Below are 19321 nucleotides of genomic sequence, written 5' to 3' on the forward strand. Positions count from 1 at the left end.
TACTGTGTTACTGACATACTATCAGCACCTAAATGCATTCTGCATGTAATACTGTATAATGTTACTGTCACAACTTGACCATAGACTGCATAAAACAAAGTATTGTAGTATCCATGAGGTCACTCATAGGTTTCTGAAGAGCATTTTTTAAACCCAAAGTGGACAGAGTTGGCCATCGGCATCTTGACAATGGGTTACAGTGCATCACTCCCGGATAAGCCCGAAAATGGGAAAAGAGGTGGAACTTACTGTAGGTGGAGCTGAGGTGCCCGGTTGCTGAAATCACGCCCACCTAGATCAACGGTAGTGACAGCAGTGAAAATCCAACCTGTCACTCAAAATCCTTGTGAACCGAAAGTTGCAATCAGCTTTAATTCCGTGTTGTGATAAACTTGTGTGAAACAGAATATCACACAAGGAAAATTGTGGGCCTGGCTTGTGTTTTCCACTGTGAATTGATTGGAAATAAGGATGCTCCTGCTCAAGCAGCTAGCTGACGTAATGGAGGGTCAATGAGATTGGTTCCCTTTTGGAGCCTGTCTCTAACAGCCAGTCGATGAATTGCAATTTAAGTCACTTCCGTGTTGGATTCAAGAGATAGACCGGAAGGTTGCCGTTTGGACTTGACCAAACAACATTCATTAAAAAAGCATATATGACCATTTAGTGTTGACACTGCTCTTTGCGTTCATTTAGAGAATGTTCTGTCCACTGTGATCGCCTAACTGATATAATCTGTTTATGGGTTTCAGGCTTTTAATTGAATAACCTCATGCACAGCTCAATATTTGTTCTGCCATTTTGAAAATTTTGGACGTCCAGCAAGTCATGGGATCATAATAAAAGTCACAACAAACAGTAAAATCACAAGGCTAGGTCATGATCAAAAAATAACCAGAGCTTGGAAAAAAATCCCATGAAATAGAAAATATCAATACTAAAATTGAATAAAATATTTGTACTTTATTTTGTGAAGCTAGGCACTACCTAGTAAAGACAGTTATTTTAGACCAGTTGTATCTTAGATATGTAATTTGCAGAATAAGTGAGGTCACCTGTTTTTATACATTGCAGCAACTGTGGAAGATATGATAGTTGCAATTCTAGTCCATTCAAGGTTATAAAAAATTCACAGAGCCCACATGCCCCAGAAGATCAGAGGGTCTATGATGATCTGTAGTTATAGTTCAGAATTAGAGTATAAAAATACATTGTACAGTGTTTTAGTATATACTTACAGTATACAGTATAAAGATAGAAAAGATAGAGATAAATTGACTTCGTGCTCAAGATATACAGTAGACATAATTTATTGTTCATGTTGCTAAATATCTGCCTTTATACAGTGACTTTAGTTCCAACTCTGCCTGTAATGTTCACTTAGACTTTGATTTATTGCTTCAGTTGTGTTTAATTGAAGTTGGAACCAAACTCAGGAAGGTACTTCCGCAGGAACAGGAATTGCTTCTGACATAATGTATATCATGTCCTTAAAACAGACTCCTGTTGTTGTGGATAATGAAGTTGCTTTTGACCTTACCTCAGCAAATGAACATTTACTTTCAAGTGAGGTGAGTCCATAAATCATTTCATTTTCCCCCTATTTATAGCAAAGAATAGTTAGCTTATAGTTAGTATTAACATACAATAGGTCACACTTTGTTCTTCTTTTCACCCACATGGCGATATCTCAGCTGATGCGATGGATCATTAGTGAGATTTACATTTTGTGGAAAGTCTGCAATACAGGAGAGGGAAAGCCTGTCTCTGCGGAAACAGTTCCCAATACTTGGAAACCCTGGGAACACATCTACTCCCTGTGTAAAGCAGGAAAGGGCCATATACCCCTTTACAATGCCTATGGGAAGTATGTTATTAAACTCTACTGGATGGTAAGTCCACAATACAGTATTGGATGCCCAATGGCAGTGCTTCCCAATCCTGGTCCTTGGGGACCCCCTCCAGAATGTTTTAGATGTCTCCTTATTTACCATACTTTATTCAACTCATCAGCTTTTTAGGGAGACATGTTAACCATTTTGGAAGAAGGGTGATAATTTGAATCAGGTGCTATAAATAAAGAGACATATAAAACTTTCTTGTAAGGGGTCCTTGAGGACCAGGATTGGGAAGCACTGCCCTATGGGATTTTCAACACGACTAATGTAATAACCTGTTTATTTGTATTTGGCATGGTATGTGTGTAGTGTATTTAAAGAGCAACTATTGTCCGATTCACGGTTTTACATTTCCTTTGGTGTGTAAGTGTGTATAGTACAAGTTAACGTTATGCAAAAGGTACATACCCCAAAGTAAACAATGACGCGAGTTATTGTCTTCAACGTAAATCAATTTTTTTGGACTACAACAAACACATGAATTGTAGGCAACAGTTTACTTCCTGGGATTGGTGATGTAGACAAGGCCGACATTATCATAATTCCTCCCGCTTCTTACTCACAGCCTGTAAGTTATCTCCTGTTAGCATTGCATTTTGCGGGAATCTCTCAAACATGGTAAGGAGCGCCACATTTCCGGCTGACGTCAGGGGTATTTAGGCCAATCACAACGTACAGATTAGCTGGTCAATCAGGGACATATTGCTTTTAAAATCGATGAGTTTTGTACAAAATCAGTGCGTTTCAGGACGAGAGTGAAATGAAGCTACAAAAATGTACAGTATGTGGAAAATAATGTGTTTTTTAACAATAAACCACTCAAACACATTGTATTATACTAAATACACAAAATAAAGTTTTTTAGCAATGCAATATGTGCACTTTAATAAGTGATGGGTAACTACAGTGTTTTTGAGAAGGCTATTAGGAAATATGGCCCACCCTTACTTGGTTATAGCATAAAAATATATACAGAATTCCGGACATAGTGATTTCGAGAGCACTCAACACCTAATGTAGAAAACTGTGTGTTCCCATTTTCCTGCTGAAGGGACACTGTGTCCTTTAGGCAGTGATTAAGTGAGAATACAACACTTATCAGTGAGCTAGCTGAGAGTAGTGGAGCCTTGACAGGCAGACTGGTCTATCCTCTGGGCACCAGAAACAGAAAAGCAATTATTTACCGTAACAGTTCATTGTACTAAATGAGCAAACACTGACCTGCACAGTGGTAACTGTGATTTGTTGGACTCATGATCCAGAAGAATAATACAGAAACACACTCGCGAGCAAAAGGGTATTTTAGATAAAGCCCACAAGCTTGTCGGTTGTTAGAACAATGAATTGTTCTCTATAGAGCTTTTCAGTCATAATGTCAATTTGTAGGCCAACCAGAAAGGTTAATTTGCTTTAGGTTGGTTTAGGAATTTCCTCAGGGTTTTAAGCAGTTTTCGATTTTTTGTAAATTACTTGAAGAGATTTATGTTTTGTTCTTTTCTCATGTTAATCTTGAGTACCTACTGTAAAAAGAAGTATTGCATCCTACATATCTCTGAAGAGTCTTTAGTTTTATCAGATCTATAAAAGAGAGATCAGCTGCACTGCTGCTTTCCCGTAAAAAAAAAACGAGCCCCTGGAGGCGTACCACGGGCGGAGCAAATCATGAGCAAGCAACACACACAAAACATTACCCCACTATCTCCCTACATGTTCATGTGGTTTACATTATATGCACTTACGCAATGATTGCCAAGAAAACATAGAGATTTGTTGCAGTTTTACTTACTGTAAAATATACTATGAAAGTAAATGGGATTGGTTACAAACATTTCTCAACATATCTTCTTTTGTGTTTATCAGAACAAAGAAATGTATACACGTTTGTAACAACATTAGAGTAAATGATGAAATAATTTTCATTTTTGAGTGAACTATCCCTTTAATAAGTCAGAATGCATGAAATAGCTTTAAAAACACAGCTGCATAATCCAAATTCGGGGTATAACTTTCTTTATATTGTAGAGGAATAGGTCAAAACTTCTAAAATGATGTTTAGCAAGACCTTTAAGTTTTGAAGTATTTTCCGATTTTTGATTTTACATTTCCTTTTGTGAGTAGGTGTGTATTAGTACGGCCATTCCCAAACTGTGGTCCGCGGACCACTAGTGGTCCGTGAGGGTACTACAGGTGGTCCGTGAAAAGGCAAAATAAGAATATGTATATTTTAATACACAAACTCGTTCATATTTTGGGCGAACGTGTACTGCTGCCTAATAAACGTTACTGTGAACTCATTCATTCTGGTGCCTGTGAACGACAAGCTCTCTCAGTTTAACGTCGTTCAATAGGGTGCCAGATTTGTATATTCTTCCAGGCGAAAACCCGACTAAAACACACTGTAAACAGTCCTTAATGTGTAGCGGAAAAAACATAGCCTAGAAATCTAGACGCACCCTAGCGGCCGCAAAATATATTTGCTGCCAGGGTTTAGTCTAGGCACTCACAATACACTTAACAGCTCCAAAAACCAAAATTTGGTCAGGCCAATCACATCGTGTGTAGCGTCTGTGGGGCGGGCTTAACATGATGACGACAGAGCTGCAACGAATGGCTGCTGCTGCTGGCGAACAGCTTTCTTTTGAAGCGGCTTTGGCCGCGACTCTGGAGGACTTAGACTTATGTTTTTCTTTGAGAGAAGAGCAAATAACCCTACTGAAGTCCTTTTTAAGCAAGAAAGATGTGTTTGGAGTTTTGCCGACTGGTTACGGTAACTACGTCACCTTCTTCGTTGTTCTCATTGGTCATAGCGCTATCCTATTGCGTGCAGAGGCATTTTGAGGGACAACCTTATCTCCCGCCCCTTGCATTGAGCCGTTTGTGTGAAGAGTTGCCAGACCTTACATCTTGATGTAGGTCTGGCTAACCAGGCTAGAAAAAACACCCAATCTGGCAACACCGCCACCACTCGGTGTTCACCAGTCACGTTGCATGCGTCATCACAACAACACAGACGCTGCTGAAATTCCTGCCGCGCAACTCAAATAGTTTAACATTAAATAACATCATATTTGTCCTAAATCGTTAACGATTAACATAGGCTGCTGACGCATATTCCGGATCTTGAAATAGACTTTGACTAAGCTCACGCTATTTAACGTGCACGTGTGGTGTGCAATACCTGCGTGTCATACACGCAATGCCTCGCAGCGCTTCTCGCCCGGGGTGCGACCCCCACCCAGCTAGCCTTTCAAGGTATGTGTAAGCAAATACAAAAATTAAAAGACAGTCAATGCTAATGTAAACACTGGTTGGATAGGGATTTAAAGTTGGACATTAAGATGAAATCTGACGCTTTTAGCTTCAGTGTTAAAACTGATCAAATAATTGCTTTTTGGTGGTTCTATATGGGCTATAATGGCAATCATATTAAATAATAATATGTGAAAAAATAACTATAAATTAGTTCATTTTTGGAACTGTGACCTAGTTTAACATTTTCAAATATGAACTATGAACTGAACTAGTTCATTTTAAAATTTGTGAACTAAACTAGTTCATGTAGAAAGTAAACTTTCCCAACACTAAGAATATGTATATAAATAATTATGATATAAGGTTAAAAAACCTGTTGTACTGATGTGATGACCAGTTATAGTTTTAGTGCTAGTAAGACTATTTAGATGTGCAGATTAATTCAGGACTTTTTGTAGACATATTTTATAATAAGTATTATGAGGTGGTCCGCGAAAATTCTTGATTACAAATAGTGGTCCACACACACAAAAAGTTTGAAAACCCCTGTTATTGATATCCAAAAGGTACATACCCCTGTATGTAAACGATGACGTGAGTGAATCTTTTTTCTTGGACTACAACAAACACACAGATTGTATGCAACAGTTTACTTCCTGGGATTGGTGATGTAGACAAGACCTTATAGCTTTTGACTCAGACTGTAATTTAACTCCGGTTTGCATTGTGTGTGAATCTTTCAAACATGGTAAGGAGCGTCACATTTCCAGTATTCAGGCCAATCACATTGTACAGATTAGCTGGCCAATCAGGCACACCACGCTTTTCAAAGCGATGAGTTTTGTACAAAATCAATGCGTTTGAGAAAGGCAGGATATCTGGGGCTACAAAAATGTATGATATGTGGAAAATAATGTGTTTTTTAACCATAAACCATGCAAACACTTCATATTATACCAAATAATAACGCTGTTTTTAAGCAATGAAATAGGTGCACTTTAAAAATCTTGCCTGATATGAGAAGGGTTCTTTGTGAGCCTGTATGATAACACCCTTTTGCAAAAGATTATTTTTAGTGAAAGAAAGCTCTGCAGACTATTAAAGGTGAAAAAGAAATTGTTCTGTCAAGAACCTACATGGTTCTTTGGGAAACCAAAAATGATTCTTCCAGCGAATAACCCTTCTTAGCATCTTTATTTTCAGGATTGTAGAACTAGAATCTGAACAACACTGCAGCCCAATATTTTTGCACACATTAGATTAAGTAGGCATTAGCAGAGCCGTAATGTGGTGAGTTATTTTGCTGCCCACTGATCTGCTCAGCTCACTCTGTTAATACAGGTCTATTAGATTTATGATGTTTAGCACTGCATTGTTTACACTGCTCATTTTACTGTGTGTAAAATACACATCGATTGACTGTGGACGTTTAAGTCTTAGCTGATTCTTGATTAAGCCACCTTCAGTTTTATTTGTATTATGAGTGTGATTTTGTATTTACAGTCATTTCTTGTAAAATGCCAGTTCAATTTAAAGTGTATTAATGGTATTGATCAAATGCTAGAACGTAATAACTAATGTGTTATTTTTACCTGATTTATCTTTTTCTAGGGATGTTGGAGGAAGATTACTGTTGATGACCTGTTACCATTTGACAAGGACAACAATCTTCTACTTCCTGCTACTCTTAACCAATCAGAGCTTTGGCCCATGCTGTTGGCTAAAGGAATACTGAAGGTGGCCAGTACTGAGTGAGTATTGTCTGTCAACATTGGGTGCGTTCCACTCCAGTTTTAGACACGCACTCGCGAACTTCCCTAAACACTTCCCCTCGGGGGAATCCCTGTCACCATTTTGAAGTGCGTTCCACTTCGTCAAGTGGATGAGGGAAGTTTGTGTGGACAGACCCTCGCTCCCTCGATTTTGACGGAGGGAGCGAGTCTGCTTCATATGTACACTTCATGCAGCTTCATATCCCACAATGCAGCACGATTGTGACGTCACTTCAGCAACTCACGCTTTGCACAGTTCAAATGATGGAGGGGGCACTCTTCACTTTCCATGTGAACAAGGGCTAAGGGTGATCCATTTGAACCTACTTCAAGTGTTCCAGCAGTAGTGGGCACTCGTACAACGTAAGCAATGACGTACATCCGAGTGAACAAGACTGAGGGAAGTTAGCGAGGGAAGGTCATAAAAAACGAACTGGAACGCAGGGCCAGTGACACTTTAAAATAAGAAATAGGATAGGAAATTAGAAATCTGTTTGAGTTTGTTAACTATATGACCGTTTTTGTGAAATCCAGGCCTTTAAAGGTATACCGGACGATTTTCCTGAATTTTTGAAAAGAGCCGCCCTTCCACTTTAAAAAAAAATGCACATGCGCAACACTCTACCTGCTCCCGAGAGGGAACGCCTATTAACGTCTGCACGAGAGAGCATGTGACTTGTGCCAGGGCTAGCATCGCTAATCATAGCTTAGATCAACTTTTACTAGCAGTGATTTTCAATGTATTCAATGTTTTGTGACCATTTTTGCTTTTTAATTAACAGTAAGTTGAGGAGAGGACAGGACAGTACAGGGAGGAGAGAGGGGTATGGGATCGGCAAATGACCACGAACCAGGAATTGAACTTGGGTCGCCGAAAGTGCAAAAGCACCACATGTCGGAGCACTGCCCACTACACCATCAACTTTGACACTAGCAGTGTTTTAAATGGATTTCTCCAAATAACATGCCAAACTTTACCTGTCTAGTAGAAACTTCGCGACTAAGGCATCAGTGGGAAACCCAACAGTGTTTCCCATACATAGGCTCTACTTGGGCGCTGCGCCCAGGTAAATTGCGACCCGCCCAAGTAAAAAAAATCACTTTACGAATTTCCGTATTTCTGAACTCGACTGGATGACCCGTGTTTTAGAGAGAGAGAGAGAGAGAGAGAGAGAGAGAGGGAGAGAGAGCGAGAGAGAGAGAGCGCGCGAGAGAGGTGGGGGTCGGGTAACCGTGAAGATGATGCACGCGTCATAAACTCATCCAGCGCGGCAAACTGGATCAACTGCAGCAGCACATACGGAGCAGCCAGGGAACACACTGCGACCAAAATGGTCGCATATGCTTATGTGCATATGTGTTTATAGCATCTAAGTTGGCTTCATTTTGCGTGCAAGCACGTTGTGTCTCTCCGGTTGAGTGTCCGTTCACGTGCTCTCTGTTTCTCAATGAATTGGGCGCGACGCGAAGCAACCTCAGTGTCACATTGTATCCTTTCATGTTTCTGAACTTGAGCAGAGTTTTACCATTAGAGGTCTTTCTTCACTGAGGACGCGGGACCCGTACGGTTCCGGGTTTATATTTTAAATGGTCAGATGGGTCCGGGTCGGTCCTAGTTCATTACTTCGGGTCCCAAGTCTGATTAATATTGTGTGTAAAACCCGAGTCGATCGGAGAACGGCCGTGAGCGCTACCGCGCTAAAGCTCGAGTGCTGTTTTAGCGTGCCTCCGGTTTCTATGGCGATAGCAACTGGCTCTTGTCACGACCACGCGCCGCTTCATTTTCTTTATCATATTTTTTAATCTTACTATTAATAGACAATATCTTTACTAAAATCTAAACAGTTTGCACAGAGATTGTAGCAAAAAGCAGTGCTAATACTGAATGAGCAAAGCTCTAGCTGACTCAGGATATAAAAAACGCAAAGCTGTAATGTAAAGTCTGTCATCGGGACAGCACAGCAAGTAGACTTTTAAATCTGAAATAATTAGTGGATTAAGCTTTTTTTAATCGGCAAAAGAGAAATAGAAAGCAGAAGCAGTAAAAGTGCCTATCTTATAGAAGTTATTACCATTATAACATCAGTCACATTTATAATCTATAGACCTGCACTGTCTATATAGGCTATAGTATACATAGTTTTTGCAAACTTTATTTAACCAGGAGAAATCATATTGAGACTTATAGTCTCTTTTTCAAATGATCCCTGGCCAAGAAAGGCAGCACTTAAAATCTAATAACATCCCAGTAGAACATAACACAACATCTAACAAAACAAAAATCAATACAACAAAGTTTAAAATAACATAATAATCAAGACAGACAAAAACAACAGTCTATATACATTCACAAATATAGCTGAAGGTTTCACAGATATATGATTTAAAATCCTTAAGTGATATAATAGTGCCTAGTTTCATTTGTTTCTGCAAAGCATTCCAGGTTGAGGGAGCATTATAACGGAAAGCGTTTTTGCCAAATTCACTTTTAACAACAGGTATATTAAAAAGAATACTGCTTTTTGATCTAAGATTATATCTGTTGTTTATATAGTAGTATATAACAAATAGTATTGTATATAATTGAGTTTGATAAAAGGGGTCATCAAATTGCTTCATACTTGTATATCAGTGCAAAATCATCAAGTTTTTTCGTGGTGCTTTGACAAACAGTGTCAGCTTTGTTTATGGCAAAAAAAGTTTGGGGTGGTTAGATTAATGAACTATAATGTGAAATTAATATGAATGTTTTATAAATCAAAGTATTGTGTTGTGTCACACATTATTAGTTCTTTGTCACATGTATAGTAGACCATTTTTTGTCGGTGGATAATGATTGCCCTTTTCACCAGCTACCACCACAAGTAAATTTCAGATCTGTGGGAAACACTGCCCAACCTGTGTGAAATATTCTCCCAGAAACACTCTGGTCTTGTTTCTTTCTTCAGAGGCCTTTTTCTTCTTGTCATACAATTCGTAAACACTTTTTCTCCTGCGACCCTTAGACATGTTGAAAAAATACTTTGAGAATGCAAGCTTCACTGAATGGCTGAATCATATATAGACATATACACCTGAAAGTGCGCATGCTTAGAAAGCGAACCTAGTGAGGAGCACGTATGACGGCCTTACGTAAATATATCATCAGAATGATTGACAACTGGGATGACCAATAGTCTTGATGATCCACCCGGAAAAAAAAATCTTCCGCTATACCTTTAAGTCTGAAGCCGTTTTGCCCGATGTCTGATGTGCAAGACTTTATTCTTGACCATGTTTTTCTGAGAACTGAACTGACTTTTAAGTCTGAGCCGTGATGCCGTTTTATCTGATGCCTGAGTACTGATGCTGAAGTCTGAGGATGTCCTAAAATGTACACCGTACTTTTGCTTGAGTGTGGTACTTTAAAATGGCGGTGATAATGATCGAATCACAGTTTGTGTGACGATGAACAGTGAAATCGTGCAGTTAATTAATAGCTGCCGGACTGGTTGAATTCAACATCTCGTGAGACACAATTAGAGCTTCAGCCATCTGGTTTCTTTAAAAGGAGAGCAAGAGGTCTCTCTCTCTTTCTTTCTTTCTTTCTTTCTTTCTTTCTCTTTCTCTCATACACAAACACAGAACAGTATTTTTGAAACACACAGTGAAAGTAAGTGTTGTCCTTACAGAGGTATAGGAATGATGATTTGAAAAAGTGATAAGGAACCTTTTATTAATTTAATCGGCTTGACTTGACTTTAAATATTAATTACAGTATGTCAAGCATCCTTCAACCAGTACACTGAAAAGCATATAATATATACAATATGCACAATTATGCATTTGGCAGATGCTTTTATCCAAAGTTACAGGTGTATTTTCTAGCAGTTTGTATTTTCTTGAAAGGCAGATAGTGAGCACTAGGTAACTGCATACCATTTTTTTCAGTACACTGTTAAGGAATTGGGTTGCAGACACCTCTGCTCTGTCTTAAAAGTTGTTGTTTTATGTGGCCGGCTAAGAATCTTTTCTTGGTGCAGTGGCTGAAACTTTCGAATTATGATGACTGGTTTCCAAAATGTTAAAATGATTGTCACACCCCTGACTGTGATGTTTATATGTTTTCTCTACAGTGTTCCTGTCTCCAGCTCCGGGAGGGAGTTGGGAGAGTTTACAGTCATCCACTCTCTCACTGGCTGGATTCCAGAGATGATTCCTCTAAAGTGAGACTCTCATTCATAGTATTTATCTAATCTAAATAAATAATCATGTTTCCTGCATAAAATGATACGTGTTTTATGTTCAGCAGTAGCCCCAGATACTATGAATTTATTTATTTCTGTGATATGTGCTAACTAGCTAAGCTCTGCTCTCCGGTTTATGGAAAGTCCATCTTTTCCACAATTTGCACAGATGCCAGGCTTATTATGAGGAAGAGGACACAGACACTGTGCTGTTGTTCTGTGAACAAATGGGCTTCATTCAATTACTTCAGGAATGTAACTTTTCTGTAACGTTTGAGACTCTGTATTTTGTAATTGTTTGTAGTTGTCACATCCTCAGCATTACCCTTCCATCTGCTCTGTTTATGGGAAACATGCCGTGATGTCTTGTAGTTTACACTTGGATGAGTTTTCGTGTTACAATCCTTCCTTAGAGACCTCAGCTATATACACATTCAGAGAGCGTGCACTTGTTTTTTTATTAAATCGCTGTCAGATAACCATGCACCTCTTTATCATATCTTCTAAAGTGGGGCATGAGATGAGCGTTAACTGGAAAGATGTGTGTGATGACTTTTTCACGGCTGGGCTTGTGTGTGAGAGTTAAAGTGGGATTGTTGGATCTGCTTAGGTCATGTACTCCATGGATCTGAAAGTCATATCACACTACAACAGCTCATGCTAAATATCTTCCCAGAACATCACAGAGCCCACAAAGTCCATGTCAAACTGTTTATCAACGACTTTTTTGGAATATATACAGTAATAAACAGTACCTGTCCAAATGACTTGGAGCATTTAGGTTATTAGTTTTGAACAGTTGTTACCTGGGAATTACAAGCCTGCAAATTACCGACTGGCCAATCAGAATCAAGCATTCTAATGAGCCGTGTAATAAGGAAGCATACAGAAGAGTTAATGTGTCTTTATTGTTTACATTTTATTGTGGTAGCCCTGTGTTAAACCCTAACCAGTTCATGCATTATATAATTTAAGAATTGCTTGGCTTTCATCTAATTGTTATTTATTGATTTGTGTAAAGTGCAGACACTGTGTTTGTTCAGTCATATTAGTTTCATTCATTGATCCTACTGCTGACCATTAAATTGATTAATGCTTTTTGTTATTTCACGCTTTAATATACTTTAATCAGTTGAGATTCCAAGATAAATTCACAGTAAATCCTCAGTTAAGTGATTTAAATCAGGAATTTAGTGGATGCCTTAACCTGCCACATCTTGCTTTCACAGATCCTGGTATACAAGAAACATTTGGAAATTCCTGAAGGAAAATATTCCAAAATTCCAGTATGAAGAAGAAAGCTCAGAGGAGAAGGCCAAGGCTGCGGACGACACAACTGCAAACGATTCTGATGTGAACGAGATAAATAGTGAAACTGACACAGGTACAGGTACTGACACACAAACATGCGCACACACACATTCTGGTTTCCATGTTTTGTGGGGACATTCCAAAGACGTAATACATTTTATACTGTACAAACTGTATATTCTATTCCCCTTACCTACCCTATTCCCTATCCCCAACCATCACCGAAACCCTTTTCCTACTTCACATTTTCAAGAAACATCGTTCTTTTTGATTCATAAGCTTGTTTCCTCGTGGGAACTTCAAGATGTCCCCACATGGTCACAAAAACACTGGTATTCCTATCTTTGTGGGGGCAATTGGTCCCCACAACGTGATAATTACCAGGTACACACACACACACACACACACACACACACACACCAGTCGACTATCCATTAGCAGAATGTGATACATCTGATTAAAAGATACACACAGAGAGAGTAAATGAGATTATCAATATGAACAGATACCTGCAGTGAACATTACTTTTCTTAACAGTAATTTAATAGAAATTTAAGTGGTCTGAATGGGTTAAAAGTCATTTAAGTTTGCAAGCGTAAAATGTTTTTTGTGCCTTTATTTGAGCCGGACACCCTAATGCATTCAAACTATTTGCGATTTAATCTAGAAGCTAATCTAGAGTACCTTATGTTTTTTTTATTAGATGAGGACAGATCTGAAAAACTGGCAGTTAAACCATAGTAGCAAATTATTTACAGTATATGGTTCTGTTCTCGGCCTAACCATACATTATTTACTCCAAGAATGCAGTGGAGATATGAATATTTGATCGTCATACATACAGAAATGCTTTCTGTAAACAACTTATCAATGACTCCCAGATAAATATGGATTTAGTAATACTAAAGTAGTGCTCTGTTTAGCAGGGCATTGTGGGTAATGTGACCCATACTTTACTTTATTTAGCAGCCTGGCATCATTGGGTAGACTGTAGCACCTTACCCATCTCCATGCATCACTTCCTCTGCAGGTTCATGTATTATATATATATATATATATATATATATATATATATATATATATATATATATATATATATATATATATATATATATATATATATATATATATATATATATATATATGTATCATGTATCATGAGCATTAATTTATAACACAGCCGGCCCCTTTCACATCTTTTACAGTGAATGTGCATGATTGTGTAAGTATGGGTGTGCATTTTTATTTGCACTGAATAGTTTCAGTGGCAGGCAGAGCATTCATTTGTTTGTGTGTGTGTGTGTGTGTGTGTGTGTGTGTGTGTGTGTGCGTGTGTGTGTGTGTGTGTGTGTGTGTGTGTGTGTGTCTCTCTCTCTCTCTTTCTCTCTCTCTCAGGTACTCTGATCTGAATTAAATAATCTGACATAGCCTCAGGCAAGCTCTGTCAATTCTGTCACAATGCAGTTTATGCCTGAAATATGCAAGAAGAGCAAAGAATGCAGTCTACGTATACAATATGTGGCAAATTTATACCGACCTGCTTTCAGAGATCACAGTGATGTTGTGATAAAGAGGTGTAATTGTCAGTATACATGTAAACAGGGCTTTTGACAGGTCTATGGAGACTAATAATTTGATGAGTCTATTAAAGGTAATGGTTTGCAATTCAGTTTAACTGTTTAGGATAATTGGCTCCTGCAAGCAAATGGTTTAGATTACATTGGGATAAAACAAAGGTTTGTAGCTTACTACCGTTTTTGCTCTTTTACAAACATTCTCTCTCTCCTTCATTTGCTCTTATCCATAGGGTTCTTTAATTCATATAATGAATCCATCTTTTCTGTCTTCCTCTTACTCCCTCAGGGTGTTTGATACTAATTAATGGGTTGGAAATTATAACATGCTTTGACATATATCACTCTGACACCATGGCCTAGTTCTTTAGTGCCTAAAGGGGTATCTTTCTCATAGAAACCCAAGATCTCTGATCAGTCTATTTATAGTGTTCGACGCGTTTACAATACATTGTTATTTTGCATACAGTATGCACGATTTAGACACGTTACATCAGACGCTTTCTATCATTTTGATAGATTATAAAAGGTACACAGTCGACTCAATTACCTACTTTAGAAACCTTCCACTCATGGGCGTCAGAAGCAATGTGGGTGGGTCCGCCACAAAAAAACATTTCATGGATAAGATGCCATTTTGATATTCTGTTGCCTTTTAATTAAACTAAAGCATATCTGCACTTACTCATTCTAACTGTCCACCTGTACAGACACATCTGAGAAGCTGTTCAGTACTGAAACCGTCATCAGTCAATGTCATTCTTTTCTCAATTAGTTTGGTAAAAAATAGCCTATTAATTTGTTAGTAGGCATACTGTATATTGCAAGTAGGCTTATACAGTTTTGTTTATGTCATATATTGTTTAGAATGTTGAGTGATATGACCTATTTAACTTATTTATAATTCTCTGTTACATCAACATTGACAGTAAAATGTTTTTGTTCCGCCCTGAAAACCTGGCAAGATGTCTTTGTATCCCGGTGTTGCCGCGAGTGCACCTTAACTCATTTCCCGCAAGCCATTTTTTGAAAAGTTGCCCACAATTATTTTTTGTGATATTCACAAATGTTTCAACAAGAAGCCTTCCAGGAAAATGTTCTTCTAAAAATATATAAACAAACACATATATCAAATGAAAACACAGACCCGCTGTTTTCAAGCAAACAATAAAAAACAAAACGAATAAAAATGCATCTATTTTTTTTCTACTCTTATAAACTCTTAAATATGGTTTAGCAAAAAGCTGAAATATTGTGAAGGACTTTTGTTAGAGATCAGATTCAGAACGAGTATCAAAACATACACAGAGTTTAAAATTATTAAATAACGTTTTGGTTTCAGTTTTTTTTTTTTTCATAAATTTGGTAAGTGTGCCATCTCGTGGATAATCACGGTGTTGCAGATTAACATAACAATTCATTAGGAACACTTTTTTATGCAAATGTTTTCTCTTAATTGACGAGATAACTTGTCAATGGCAGGGAACAAGTTAAAAGAGAGAGAGTATATATGGTTGATGGGCGCTAAGACGGTCTTCGTCGGGACACTCTTTTGTTAAAAAGATGTTGGTTAAAGAGTTCGGTTACAAGGTGAAATTCCATTAAAAAATGTCATTTCGCATAAGCCAACAGGTTTCCTTCTTTCATATTTTGCTAATAATTTGAGGGACAGACGTTGTATTTACTTTATTTTTCTCATTTTTTCTACTCTGCTAACAGTACAGTGTTAAAATATTTTATTTTTATATTAACAAGATAAATAAAGGTAAACTGATAAAATTTTTGTATACCCTACATTTTATATTTGTTATACCCAATCTTACAAAAAAATATGTCTTTGGATCAAAGTAATAAAATGCGTCTACTTGTTACATCTATTTACAAAAAATAAAAAAAAATGTATCAAGCTGACACTTTTTTTTTACTTTGATCCAAAGATGCATTTTATCTGTGCTTTTTAGTTAGAGAACTTTAAATGTGAGATTCTGGAAACAAGACCTAAATTTAATGGGATCTGTTGGGTTAGGATTCTTAGGAGATGGCAGATATTTTAAGTGGGAGCGAATGGGTGCAGAATAGAACCTTTGCGGGAGAGGGAAGAAAAGTCTGTTTCTCAATGTCAAGGAAGTATCCTCAGAAGCCAGAATTTCGCGGATGTCATCGACATCCGTTGAAGGACTGTTCCAGTGTCGAGGATCCTCGGAATTGCAACCAAGGACTGAGTCCTTCGTTCGAAAAATATCCCATATACAGGAAAGGATGCATATGTGTATCCTTCGCGCTCTCAAATCACCCACAATCCTATGCGCGCAGCGCCTAAAGCACACCTTTGTACTTACGTAATGACGCAATAACGTGCACTTGCTAGCCTGGTCCATTAACGTGTTCTCCAAATTCTAAAGAGGAGCCTCACCTAGCCTCTGAAGGAAGTGACTTGGAAAGACCAGTACTGCCATCTGATATTGAGAAACAGCCACAGTTCTGCTCAGACCTCTAGGGCAGCAGGCGAAAGTAGCAAAAACAAAAAAATTGAGTTTCATTTATATGGACTCTAAAGTGAGCCAAGTGGAATGGATTTGAGGAGGCAGCAGCGTGGAAGTCAAGGTTTTAGCTGAAATGCAGAACGGAGTATAATCTATTCTTCCAGAAGAGCATTCTTCCAGTGGAATGGATTTGTCTGACAGCGCTCATATGCACCAAATTAGAAAAAAGTGAGTGGTTCCAATATCAAAGGTCTTAAAGAAAACATAATGGTTCCCATACTTCCACTAGTTTAGGATGCTAATACTTTACGCGGTTTTAGTGATCCAAAATGCATATTATTAGTGAATTCATGCACTGCTTTATATGCCGTCAAGTGATGTGTCATTGTAATACAATCACAAAAATCACAGGTTAAGGTTACTGTAAAAGGGGGATTTCATGTTCCACAGTGTCTGTGCACAGACCCTCTTTTTTATTCTCACCCTCTTCTTCCTCTTGGCCCAGAGCTTGATCTTGATCATGTAACAGACAGGGCACTGATAACAGATCAGAGATGGCCGTAGGAAATTAAGATCAAACGCAGCGTATCTCATTTCTTTCTCTACAGAGAAAATTTGTGTGCTGTTTGAATCAAGAAAATAAGGCTTGACAGATTATTGTGCCCTCTCTGCTGTAAGCGCCTTTGTCTTTGAAACTCAGGCATTGATCATCCACTCGATCCCTCTTCCCCTTTTCTCTAAGGCAGCTGCACTCAATTCATTTTATTATGGTTAAAGTCTTAGAGACGGAAACCAGACGACAAAAGAATTTTGAGGGTCTGCAAAGTTTTTCATACACTCATTTCATTCTCTTTTTGTTTTAGCCACTGCTGTTACACCTATACCTGAAATTGTTGTGTGTGCCAGTTACCAACCCCTGCATCTTTTGGAGAAAAGGACCTCAGTTCTTACCAAGATGGTACTTTTCAATATACATTTTCTATGCATTGCAACATCATATTTCATTAAACCACATCACGAGTGCTTTTGTATTACTGTACATATCCAGTAATCCAGTTCATGTTATTTTCAAATTAGTCTTTCTAGTAGAAATACTCTTTAAGTAAGCTAAAGTCTAAAAAATGGGATCACACGAACATCAAATCGTTTGATATTACGCCTTCACCAAACAAACTTACCTAAAGCTCATTAATGTAAAAATCTCCCATCTCACACATGGATTAACCCTTGCTGTCTAATTTGTTATTAAGACTCATAATCTGTGATCCTGTTGGGTGGTATCTTTTTCAGGCCGACTCATCTGAGAGTCTAAGGCAGTATGGCCTTTCTCAGCTGTACAGTCACCCTGTGCTGCTTACTAGGACTCGGGACTGCCCCCTAGCAGCCCCACCCAAACCACCCCCAGTCCCCAACTGGAAGCTCATCCGCCCACGCAAGCAGACCAGCATCACAGATGAACCCAAAGGTAGAGCATTTTTCTGTGTAAATAATATGATGAAAGGCTCTGGTTGGCTCAAATAGATGTTTGTGCTCTCTAGAGCCCCCTGTTCAGAAGCCAGAGGAGTTCATAGAGGTTTGCAGCCCCTTCATCAACTTCAAACTCATGACTGTGGCCGCTCATGACATGTAAGATGTATCCGTGTGTGTATTCATAAATTTTTCTGTGTAATGGAAAAGTTATTTGTCATGCCAAAGCACACTTTTACACACGTGTTCGAATATTGGCATTGTTTTACATCCAGTTATTATATCTTTAGCCGCAGTACATTAGCACAGTGAGTGCTAACAGCAGTAATTGGCTGTGTGGGGGAGTCAGACAAGGCATTGAGTTTCTTATTGTACCGCTTCTGATCACAAGCCAATATTCACTCATTAGATAGTTTGAGCACGTAGACTGTTTAGGGAGTGATTTTGTTTTTATATGTTTTTTGGGAGGTTGATCGGAAAAGGTGTTATTGAAGCTATGGTTTTTATTTTAACACTGTATTCTGTGTGGTTATTAGGGACCAGGGTGCTGTAAAGAGGCGTGGCTATAGCTCTAATCTGGCTTCCTTCACTGAAATAGATGATAGCGAGAATGACCACCCCCAAACTGACATCAACCAAAACAGTCCTAATACGTTGGATGTCACCGAAACCAATCAGGTATGCTTAAAGGGACACTTCACTTTTTTTTGAAAAATCATGCTAATTTTTCTGCTCTCCTAGAGTTAAACATTTGATTTTCACCTTTTTTGGAATCCATTCAGCCGATCTCTGGGTCTGGCTCTACCAGTTTTAGCATAGCTTAGCATATTCCATTGAATCTGATTAGACCATTAGCTTCGTGCTAAAAAATAGCCAAAGAGTTTAGATATTTTTCTTATTTAAAACTTGACTTTTCTGTAGTTACATCGTGTACTAAGACAAATCAAAAGTTGCGATTTTCTAAGCAGATATGGCTAGGAACTATACTCTTATTCTGGTGTAATAATCAAAGACTTTGCTGCTGTAACATGGCTGCAGCAGGCGCAATAATATTACACAGCAGCCGAAAATAGTCCCGTTAGTAACTTTTAATGGCAGGGGACTTTTTTCGGACACTGCATAATATCTTTGGCCTCCTGCAGCCATGGTATAGTATAGTTCCTAGCCATATCTACCAAGAAAATCGCTAATTTTAATTTTCTGTCTGTCTTAGTACACAATGTAACCACAGAAGAGTTTTAAATAGGAAAAATATTGAAACTCTTTGGTTATTTTTTGCGTGATGCTAATGGTCTAATCAGATTCAATGGATTATGCTAAGCTATGCTAAAAGTGGTA

General features: G+C 38.3%; 1 protein-coding gene across 1 annotated transcript in view; it reads left to right on the forward strand.

Moving 5' to 3' along the window:
• The window catches only part of adgb (androglobin), a 53392-nt gene that overhangs the window by 3976 nt on the left and 30095 nt on the right, over positions 1-19321 (forward strand). The window contains exons 4-12 of the mRNA XM_065256778.2: positions 1500-1571; positions 1695-1892; positions 6762-6901; positions 11038-11127; positions 12378-12532; positions 17380-17474; positions 17807-17981; positions 18055-18142; positions 18520-18661. Coding sequence (XP_065112850.1) covers positions 1500-1571; positions 1695-1892; positions 6762-6901; positions 11038-11127; positions 12378-12532; positions 17380-17474; positions 17807-17981; positions 18055-18142; positions 18520-18661 — 1155 coding nt within the window. The remainder of the gene's footprint in view (positions 1-1499; positions 1572-1694; positions 1893-6761; positions 6902-11037; positions 11128-12377; positions 12533-17379; positions 17475-17806; positions 17982-18054; positions 18143-18519; positions 18662-19321) is intronic.

Source organism: Paramisgurnus dabryanus, chromosome 12 (assembly GCF_030506205.2).
Source record: "Paramisgurnus dabryanus chromosome 12, PD_genome_1.1, whole genome shotgun sequence".
Taxonomy (NCBI): domain Eukaryota; kingdom Metazoa; phylum Chordata; class Actinopteri; order Cypriniformes; family Cobitidae; genus Paramisgurnus; species Paramisgurnus dabryanus.